General features: G+C 36.3%; 1 protein-coding gene and 1 long non-coding RNA gene across 2 annotated transcripts; one reads left to right on the top strand and one right to left on the bottom strand.

Annotated features, from left to right (window-relative positions):
* The first annotated feature begins 1,137 nt into the window (after positions 1 to 1,137).
* LOC130050601 (mucin-2-like) lies at positions 1,138 to 7,327 on the top strand. Its single transcript, XM_056150841.1, has 2 exons — positions 1,138 to 2,365; positions 7,182 to 7,327. Exons 1-2 carry the CDS (start codon positions 1,138 to 1,140, stop codon positions 7,325 to 7,327), a joined length of 1,374 nt encoding a protein of 457 aa, XP_056006816.1.
* A 2,106-nt stretch (positions 7,328 to 9,433) lies between these two features.
* LOC130050401 (uncharacterized) lies at positions 9,434 to 11,629 on the bottom strand. Its single transcript, XR_008798838.1, has 2 exons — positions 11,275 to 11,629; positions 9,434 to 9,671 (listed from the first exon to the last, which is right to left on the bottom strand). It is a non-coding gene; the product is annotated as an uncharacterized LOC130050401 (long non-coding RNA).
* Between the last annotated feature and the right edge of the window lie 124 nt (positions 11,630 to 11,753).

Raw genomic sequence — 11,753 nt, 5'->3', positions numbered from 1 at the left:
TGATGCCTAAGGGTAATAGCAAGACAGGATTTATCAATGAATTGTTGAGAAAATATTAGAACATGACAAAAAACATTATAACACACTCTGTATTTCAGGTTTGTTGTCATCTATGCTGCCTACGATGTAGTTGTCGATAACAGCAACATTGAACAATCTCAAAGCGACCTGACGATAATCATTCATCAGTTGGTTATTAGTCAGAAAAGCTTGACATATTGTGAGGTCGAGTATACAGTGGATGAGGTGGAGTTCATAGACACCAACAACAACGTACAAAGTAAGCCATTTCAAGTTGTTTAGATAATAATGTATATTAAGAGAGTTATCCATATTAAGGGACCTCTACATATCAACGGAGTTATCCATACTGAAAAGAGAAGTATTCACAATGAAAAGGTTCTAGACACTAACTTACCAACATGACGGGAGTTCTTATCAAGGACATTCTGCATATCAAGGAAGATCTCAATATTGAGGTAGATCTCCACATTGAAGAAGTAAAGAATAGAGGTATCAATATTAATGGAGTCGATATGCTCTAATCAGGTCAACTAAAACATGCATTGACCTCATCAAAAGGCTTTGATTGTTCAGAAACTTTGACTTTTATACCTAGATTTAGATAGATAGTAGGTCGATGAAAATGTAAAACAAGTAACATAAAATGAAAATAAATACCATTCTAGATGTTCAGATTATATCAAAAGATGTGACCTACAACTGTATCTTCTTTACTTTCACATTGGCATATTCTCTATATACCAATTTAGATATTTTAAAATCAAAACACGGAGAAGTAGGTGGATTTTACATGTACCTAAGACTTTTGCAAGATAGCGATAAATAGTGTGTTTTCATTCTTTGACAGAGTTCGAGCGTACCTCTGATATTTGCAACATATTCACGGCTATTTTATCTTGTTCTGCTGGAGTATGCACGGAAGTTGGAAATGATGTCAAATGCATGTAAGATTTCATATATATGATTAACCTACATTTTCCCTGATTGACATTGATCTAAAAGAAAATTAACAAAATAGCCTTCCTCTACAGGAATGTTACCACAACAGATCTGACAACTTCAACAGAATTTTCAACAACAACAGAACTTCAAACAACAACTGAACATTTAACAATGACTGAACCTCCAACATCGACTGAACCGTTAACAACGACTGAGCCTACAACCACAATCACAACTGAACCTCCAACAACGACTGAACCTCCAACAACGACTGAACCTCTAACAACAACTGGGCCTACAACCACAATCACAACTGAACCTCCAACAACGACTGAACCTCTAACAACAACTGAGCCTACAACCACAAGCACAACTGAATCACTGACAACAACCACAACTGAACCTCCGACAACGACTGAACCTCTAACAACAACCACAACTGAGTCAACCACAACTGAACCACAAGCAACAACCACAACTGAACCTCCAACAACAACCACAACTGAATCTCCAACCACCACAACTGAACCACTAATAACCACCACAACTGAACCACTAACAACAACTGAGCCTACAACCACAAGCACAACTGAATCACTGATAACAACCACAACTGAACCTCCAACAACGACTGAACCTCTAACAACAACCACAACTGAGTCAACCACAAATGAACCACAAACAACAACCACAACTGAACCTCCAACAACAACCACAACTGAATCTCCAACCACCACAACTGAACCACTAACAACCACCACAACTGAACCACTAACAACAACTGAGCCTACAACCACAAGCACAACTGAATCACTGACAACAACCACAACTGAACCTCCAACAACGACTGAACCTCTAACAACAACCACAACTGAGTCAACCACAAATGAACCACAAACAACAACCACAACTGAACCTCCAACAACAACCACAACTGAACCTCCAACAACGACTGAACCTCTAACAACAACCACAACTGAGTCAACCACAACTGAACCACAAGCAACAACCACAACTGAACCTCCAACAACAACCACAACTGAATATCCAACCACCACAACTGAACCACTAACAACCACCACAACTGAACCACTAACAACAAGCACAACTGAAACACAAACAACAACCACAACTGAACCTCAAACAGCAATAACTACTGAACCTCTAGTAACAACCACAACTGAATCTGCAACCACCACAACTGAATCTCCAACCACCTCAACTGAACTTCTAACAACAACCACAACTGAGCCAACCACAACTGAACCACAAACAACAACCACAACTGAACTAACAACAACCACAACTGAACTAACAACAACCACAACCCAACCTCCAACAACCACAACCCAGCCTACAACAACGTCTACGACCGCCAGCTCAGAGGCAGCAATCAATGGTGAGTACAATAAACAAGTTAAGGTAACTCCATACTCGCAGTTTTATCTGATACAAGTTTAAAATGTGTATTTATTTCCATTCATTAGAGTTAAAACTAACAAATTATCAAATGAAATACATAGGTCAAGTGAGACGTACATAAACAGAATCAATTTTCCTTAAACAGCGTTATTAAAATTCCACACAAACTGGTTATGACGATATAGAAGCATTCATAACAATTTCATGAAACTGTATCTTCACAAAAATACAATACAAAATGTCATACAAAATAAAGGATATCATCGCATAATAGACTTGATAAAGAAATCAACAGAAACAGAGTTATTGTTCTTGGATTCAATATTTTGAAACGTATCATTGATTATTCATCTATAACTTTGACGTTTGAAATATTTTAATTTTAACAAGATTTTTTTACAATAACTATAAGAAAAGACTCGTATTTGAAGAACGGCCTAACAATTGGCATAAAACACATTAGTCGACGATCTGTGCAAGTTGTTGATCCCTTATACACTCATGTATGTCTCATTAGATATCAATAGACCGATTAGAGGATGCTCACTTTGCACCCGAGATAACACTGGTTTGATCCTCGATATCGGCTGTCCGCAACATACATATGACATTTAACAAAAGTATTGACTGTTCCTTCGTTAAGCGCCCGACATTGTAAACATAAGTCATATGTCTTAACAACAGAGGATCCGTTTAACGGCTTCCGTTGACAATCGTGAATCAAAACTTATTTCCATTTCTATTTCAACGCTTAATTTTACATGACCCGTCATTATATTTTAAAATCTGAATTGTATTTCGTATCACTATTTTCCTGCGTAGTGAAATTTATCATCGGGGTTAAATTTTTGATATGTAGGAAAATGATGTTTTGACCATCGATTGATTGATTGATTGTATATTGTTTAAAGTCCCTCTCGAGAATATTTCACTCATATGGAGACGTCACCACCGACTGAAAACCTTAAAGATATGCATTTCTCTGATGCATGTAATTGGTTTCATGTTTCTAAAATTTCCTGAATTGGGAAAATAATCATGTATTCTCTGACTTATAAGATTTATTTTCTATATATCCGTTGATGAACTTCCTACATGTATATATATGTAGCAATATTCCATTATCACCCGCATGTGGTGTTTGTGTCTCTCTGCTGGTTCGATGCGCGGGGTTTATTCTGCGTGTGGTAGGGTGGTTTTTTTTTATCGAGGCTGGCTACTGGCGGGCGGGTAGATGTTTCGGGGGTTTCAGCAGTCTCGTTTGAGGTCATCGTCTTGCTGGTTCTGTGGTCGTGTGATGATCTAGTGTGGTAATGCAGCTTGTATTTGGGTCGGATGCTGTCTGGTGTGTTTCTTGCCGGTTGTTTGGCCGTTCTTGACGCACAGATTTTGACTACGGGTTGCTCCGTTTGCCTGATCAAGATTTTAGACTTACGGTGGGTTTGACCTGTCAGCAGGGAATGCTTGCTCCTCCTGGGCGCCTAATATCTCATCTGATGTGTCCGGGGGTCCGTGTTTACCCGGCTTTCCATTTTATGTTCCTTAAGGAGTTATGGGATTGATCCCTGTTCCTTATCTTCACTTTTCATCAGGAAAATTCAACTATCTATAGAAATTTGTTCATAGAAATGTTGAACTAGATTTTAGAAATATCAATATCACTCAGGCTAATAATTTCGTCTGAATTTCTCTGTTAAAACTTTGAAGTCATTATTCAACAGCGGAACTAAACTCGACAAATCCCACAGAAGACGTCACTTATAGCACTAACGACGTGGATCTGACAACATCTTACGACGGGTAATAATGCAATATGAAATATGTATAGTCTTTAGAAGGGTCATATTATGGTATAGGAATTTAAGTATGTCTACCCGTCCGTTGAGAGTTTTCTTTCTCTATTTTCATTTCTCTGCAACAAATCAAGCTGAAACTTGCTGTGTATTTTATTTGTTATTCACTCTAGCCCATGTAGTACTTTTGATCCATTTTGACCTCCCTTGAAGGGGTCTTGCCCCTTGATTTTAATTTTGATATCATTTGGGGGGGGGACATGAAAGCAACGGGGTTTCAATTGACTGGCTATCTAACATGGCTACGTCAACAAACAAATTCATTTGAAGCTGTGATTTTTCAGGTCCTATGGGCTTAATAGTAATTGAAGGTAAGTCTGAACACAAGTATAGTGAGAAAAGACTTAGAGAATTTTATGAATATTAAATTTATGAGACGGCGACGCAAGAATTCGGCAATGTAAAATATCAACAGTGCGTAATTTTTTTCTGTCCCTTAAATCAATGGTTTTTATAAGATGTGGATCTGTATCTCTCTGATGTAAAACTTATGCGGTACCAATTCTGATGCACCAGATGCGCATTTCGACAAATAATGTCTCTTCAGTGATGCTCAACCGAAATGTTTGAAATCCGAAATAACTATGAAGTTTTAGAGCTAAATATAGCCAAAAAACAGCGTGCCAAAAAAGTGGAGCCAAATTCGTCCAAGGATAAGAGCTGATCTGTCCCAATATTGTGGATCTGTAGCTCTCTGATCTGTACCAATATTGTGGATCTGTAATTCTCGGATCTGTCTCAATATTGTGGATCTGTAGCTGTCTGATCTGTCCCAATATTGTGGATATGTAGCTGTCTGATCTGTCTCAATATTGTGGATCTGTATCTCTCTGATCTGTCCCAATATTGTGGATCTGTATCTCTCTGATCTGTCCCAATATTGTGGATCTGTATCTCTCTGATCTGTCTCAATATTGTGGATCTGTAGCTCTCTGATCTGTCCCAATATTGTGGATCTGTATCTCTCTGATCTGTCTCAATATTGTGGATCTGTAGCTCTCTGATCTGTCCCAATATTGTGGATCTCTAGCTCTCTCATCTATCCCAATATTGTGGATCTCTAGCTCTCTCATATGTCCCAATATTTTCTTAGAGATATACAGTTCTGCAGATTCTGCGGGATAAATGACAGTTTAAAAGTGATTGAATATACATCCATCAGAGATATTATAGCTCATATGATTGATATGCGTACATACCGAGAAATCATTTGGAATGAACAACTTTGACATGTCAACAGTTTGACAGGTCAAGCGTTTGACAAGTCGGCAGATGAAGAAGTCGACTGTCTAACAAAGTCATAGAACTCACATTTAATAATTTATATTATCACTCATGTCAAACGATATCTGAAATCTATGATCCATATTCATAATTTGAAGCCTATAAAATGTTTTTGAATCCCACCGTAATTAAAACGCTTGGGCTTACCTTGACGTCACATCTAAATCATACCATTTGATATGTGAACAGTTTGGTTTGAACATATTCCATTGCCTAATTCAGATTTGATACATTTGATATGTGAACAGTTTGATTTGAACACATTTCATTGCCTAATTCAGATTTGATACATTTTGTATGTGAACAGTTTGATTTGAACACGATTCATTGCCTAATTCAGATTTGATATGTGAACATTTTGATTTGAACACATTTCATTGACTAATTCAGATTTGATACATTTGATATGTGAACAGTTTGATTTGAACATATTTCATTGCCTAATTCAGATTTGATATGTGAACAGTTTGATTTCAACATATTTCATTACCTAATTCAGATTTGATATGTGAACAGTTTGATTTGAACATATTTCATTTGATATGTGAACAGTTTGATTTGAACATATTTCATTGCCTAATTCAGATTTGATATGTGAACAGTTTGATTTGAACATATTTCATTTGATATGTGAACAGTTCGATTTGAACATATTTCATTGCGTAATTCAGATTTGATATGTGAACAGTTTGATTTGAATACATTTCATTGCCTAATTCAGATTTGATGCAAGTTTTAAAAGCTTTGATGCCACCTTTAATCTGTAGAAAGCGTTTTCAAACTTTAAAAAAAATAAAGATGGATACAGATTTTTCATGATGCCAAGTAGACATTTTTTACTTACATAATTTATTTTTGAAGTCTTTCCATTTTTTGCTCAATTGGTAACAAATCAAAATATTGACATTTAGAAGACGTGAAGCGTGGCAGATTATACCTTCATGTATCAACAAAAATGAAATTTATTTATATATCGTGCATAGCTCTTATATTTAGACGAATTTGACTCCACCTTTTTGGCACTCTGCTTTTTCCTATAATAGCTCTAGCAAGTTTATTGTTATTTTGGAATTCAAACGTTTCGGTTGAGCATCACTGAAAGACATTATTTGTCGAAATGCGCATCTGGTGCACCAGAATTGGTACCGTATAAGTTTTACATTATGACCCCTGGATCGAGGCCTCTGCTGTTGGACTGTTAGTCCCCGAGGGTCTCTACATCCCAGTAGATAAGTACTTCGTTACTAGCTTGAAAATACGGATGTATATTTAATTTCTGTGATAAAATTTAGAAATTCATTTCAAAATTAAGGATTATCTTCCTCATGCATAACTCTTATCCTTAGACGAATTTGACTCCACTTTTCTGACACTCTGTTTTTCCCTATAATAGCTCTAGCAAGTGTTTTTGTTATTTCGGATTTCAAACATTTCGGTTGAGCATCCCTGAAGAGACATTATTTGTCGAAATGCGTATCTGGTGCATCAAAATTGATACCGTATAAGTTTTACATTAACAAGATGAAAGGTGAAAATAACGAATATAGATCAATCTCATAACTCCTTTAAGCAATACAAAATATATGCAATGTGTTAAAATAAATGTTGAATCTGGTATAGATAATGATCTCTCACATTTCTGTTATCATTCTTTAGTAACAGAACTGAATTCCAGTGAGGATACCTCTACAGCCTACACAGACGTGACCACAGCGGCCCCTCCCACAGGTAACACAACATTCACAGGTATCATCCCCGACAGAGATAACATAAAATTCACAGAAACCAACCCTCACAGGTAACAAAAACTTTACAGGTATCATTCCTCCCAAGTAACACAAAATGCACAGGTATCATCCACTTCTACGTGAGAAGAAAAAAACCCTTGCTGTAGCCTTCAATTCGACATTTAGATCTATCGACGACGTTTTGTCTATTAACAATAAATTTCATTAACACGTTGATTCGATTTATCCCAGTGAACTTGAAATAAAGACACCACAGAGTCGTCCACTTCTGCTTCATACCTAGATATCTTATTGAAAGTAGACATTAACAGCAAACTGACAACTCAACTGTATGACAAATGGGATTATTTCACTTCTCCGTCGTCCACTTCCCATATTTATGTAGCAATATTCTATCATCACCTGTATATGGTCTTTATATCTCTCAACATATTTGATACGCGAGAGTTTGTTCTGCGTATGGTCAGCTTTTAAATCGAGGCAAGCTACTGACAAACATGTTGATGATACAGGGGTTTCAACAGTCTCGATTGAAGTCAGCATTTCGCAAATTCTATGGTCGTTATAACGATCTAGTTCGTCAATATAACTTACCATTGGGTCAAATGCTGTCTGGCGTATTTCATACCGATCGTTAAGTCGTTCTTGGAACACTGATTTTGAACACGGATAACTCCGTTTACCTGATCAGGATATAGGGCTCACAGTGAGTATGAGGGGTTGACAGCGGATGCTTACTCCTCCTAGGCACCTGATCCCACCTCTGGTGTGTCCAGGGGTCCGTGTTTGCCCAACTATCTATTTTGTATTACTTATTAGAGTTACGAGATTGTTCACTGTTCGTTATCGTCACCTTTCATCAAGTTCTTTTCATATTTAGCCCTGCGTATGGCATAATCGTGGACAGAATTCATTTTTGCGATAAAGTTCTGTCGCAAATTGAAAGACCTTTTAGAATAATTCATTGGAGGTTCTCATTTTCAACTACATCAACATCACCAGTAATGACATGTCCAGCCGGACTATAGTTGAAAGAAGATGAAGAACAAGAACACGTAGGTGGATTAAGTATAAGATGGTCTATATCTAGGCACTGTAACGTTTGTTTGTAATTAACAGTTTAGATGTAATAGTAGAAGTATATTTGTAGAAAATACAGGGTGTAGACTTGAACTTGAAATAAGTTGGAATATACGACTGAAGCCTTTTATGAAGAAGAATATTGCTTATGTTGACGGAATCTATTCCTTTGTTTGTAAATGTGAGCTTAAGGAACTGGCTGTATGGTTTGGAAGGAATATCATCAATGACCCGTGCTGGTTTAAAGAGCCTGTGATTAGCAACATTCATAATCATAGAGTTCAGTCTATATCCAGGTGTTGAAAAAGCCAGGTATAGACTAACTGTCGGTTCTTGAAATAACTATGTAAAAATCCCAATGGAACATGGAACAGAATAAAGTTTTGTACGAATATGATGTGGACCTAGTTATTTGTTGACGTAAGATAAAAGTGAATCAAACATGACATCATTTATTCCATGTGTGTCCTACTCTCTATTTTGTATTACTTATATGCGTTATGAGATTGATCACTGCCTGGTATCTTCATATTTCATTTTGAAGTTGCCACAAGACTTCACGTGTTTAAAGAACATTTGAAAAACTGCATTGCTAAAATCTATTTCTCAAAATGAACCAGCTTATTACGAATGAGTGTTCGATTTATAATGTGTTTCAGATTGATTGATTGTATATGGTTTAACGTCCCTCTCAAGAATTTTTCACTCATATGGAGACGTCACTATTGCTGGTGAAGGACTGCAAAATTTAGGCTTACGCTCGGCGCTTATGGCCTTTGAGCAGCGAGGGATCTTTATGGTGCCACACTTGCTATGACACGGGACATCAGCAGGACCGCCCCTTTTACTAGCCTCTTACGACAAGCAAAGGGTGTTGAGAACGTATTACTACCCAGATCCCCACGGGACTTGTGTTTCAGAAAATATTAATGAAATTGCACATTTTAAGAAACCAAAATAACAATAGATAACAAATAAACAAAAGATCCTTGTAAATGCCAACATTCACCATCTACTAGTATTTTGTTTTATTCAGTGTAACAGGACGATTCGAGGCCACAGACAAAACAAAAGACAAAATTGGTTTTATGATTCACTTCTGTATTCGTTACATTAAAGTTATACAGTATTGATGCCTGATGCCTGGTCTTGATACAGGCACAAAGTTCCTGAACACACAGTTCCGGGATACACACAGCTCCGGAACACACACACTGTTTCCAGATACACAGTTCCGGGACACACACAGGTCCGGGACGCACACAGTTCCGGGACACACACAGGTCTGGAACACAGTTTCAAAGGAATATTTTGGGACCTACACGGAAACCAAAAAATACACACATTAACTTAACAAGCCAATAATCACATATTTCCACTTGTAGCGCTATGTTTACGCTTGAACTTAATGTTATTTAGTTAAATGAAACACACTTGATATTACATTACTTAATATCTTACAAATACTGAACATATGATCTAAACAAAAGTGAATACGGACACATGGTTACACATTACGAAAACACACATTGATGAAATAAATACACAAAGTAACACATAAAGTAATCTAACGGTCTAGTGGTTCGATCACTGGACCGTGAATTTATTTTATGCGATTACTGTTGTTGTAAATATAATTTAACAGACTCAACAGAAACAATTGTTTAATGTTGAGTATAAAAGAATATGTCGGACGATCGTTCGCGATGGACTTCAAATAATTTACTAGCAAGTAATAAAGAGATGAATTAAAGTTTACAAGGTTTATTCAACGAAATAACAAATAGAGTTTATAAATTATGGCACTGAACACAATCTAAAAAATATAGCGCAAGGCTGCAGTCGTCTATAATCCTAATAGAAATAAAATACTGTATCCCTAACAATGAATATTACAACTCACTGAAAGTCACATAAAATAGCAATAAAATTTACTTCATTTCCCCTCTTACTAAAACCTAATCATTTCTAACTTAAAATAATACCTACATCTATCTAATAAAGTAGAAAAAGTTGGAGTCCCCGTGGGGACGCCCGCTCCCTCTTTTATACCCTCGTCCAACGATTTCGTTCCAACGGGAACGGATTCCGTTGGAAATCCAACCAAAATTGTGACTGGAAAATAGTTCATATATAACTAGAATTAATATTGAACTATTAATAAACTGGAAAATAACACTAGTCTAATTCAATCTAATCTAAGTAATTAATTAATTACCTCCAAAGCAATAGTTCTGGTATTAATGCCAAAATTTACTGGAGCAAGAATATTTCGTTGGCGGATCCTTAAACAGATAGGTAAAACGCCACCGGAAATGACATATGTAACGTGCGCGGTACAACGTCAAGCAAAAGAGAAAGTAGAGATACACATAACGCGAAAAATGAGATCTGCAGCCCAATACACTATTTCACAATGGTATACATGAATAAAGCAAGGTAATTCATTTGTAAAAATACGTGTAATATGGAATCCCCGTAGAAGCGAGTGTATCTTCGCTAATTTGCAGTAATTTCTATAATGGACACACGTTAATTCTAACATACGATCCTTCAAACTGCATGATGTTGATATGTACACACAAAAACGCATTATTATGAATATGCTCAATATATCACTAGAAATATCTTGTGAATATAATGTTAGATACATTCTATAGGTTATAATCTACAGAGCTGTTTTTAATAGTTTAAATCTATGTACATTACATTGTGTGCTCGCTTCAACAAAAGTAAGAAAATACTTCATGGGGAAGTACATACATGTATAAAAATACAAAAACCTCACCGTAATATATAAACGTTAGAATTTGAAGACTATAGAAAACACAAATTTGAGTAAAGTTATCCCAGGACCATAGAATTAACAAAATGTGAACAATAGAAAACAAAACATTAATATTTATAGAAAAGTTTCTCACCTCAGAAAGCCAAGTGTCTGTATAATTAAAGAAGTTTTACAAAAATTTATAACTCAAAATGTCCGAACACCAATCAAACACGAATTCCGTGCAGCATGAGTGTAGAAAAGAATGGCTAAACCCAGAACTCAGTTATATCAGACACAGGTAAACGGGGTACCATACGGGGTAAAGATATCAACTGATAGAAGAGGCCCTGGAAAGGATAACTATGCATAAAAAATTAGTACACAAGTATATGTGACATTCACACACTACAAAAAGAAAACTGAATGATTATTTTTGTTTGGGAATACTGTGGAATCATTAGAATTCGTGGTGGATCAATTATCGTGGAATTCGTGGGTACCCCTCACTCACGAATTTACATCCTCAACGAATAAAGTACCATGATTACATTCCATAGTTATTTTTGTTACAAATATATAAATCCTCGAAATTACCTCCCCATGATCCCGTAAAAATTCAGCAATCCACGA

Source organism: Ostrea edulis, chromosome 9 (genome assembly GCF_947568905.1).
Source record: "Ostrea edulis chromosome 9, xbOstEdul1.1, whole genome shotgun sequence".
Lineage (NCBI taxonomy): Eukaryota > Metazoa > Mollusca > Bivalvia > Ostreida > Ostreidae > Ostrea > Ostrea edulis.
Note: the sequence above shows the minus strand (reverse complement) of the source record. Positions and strands in the feature narration are given on the sequence as shown.

What these genes read in the sequence shown, in the direction of transcription:
- LOC130050601 (XM_056150841.1), top strand. Translation starts at nt 1,138, where the DNA reads ATGACTGAACCTCCAACATCGACTGAACCGTTAACAACGACTGAGCCT. An exon ending in CTCAGAGGCAGCAATCAATG is followed by an intron (nt 2,366 to 7,181) that starts GTGAGTACAATA and finishes ATCATTCTTTAG; the next exon opens with TAACAGAACTGAATTCCAGT.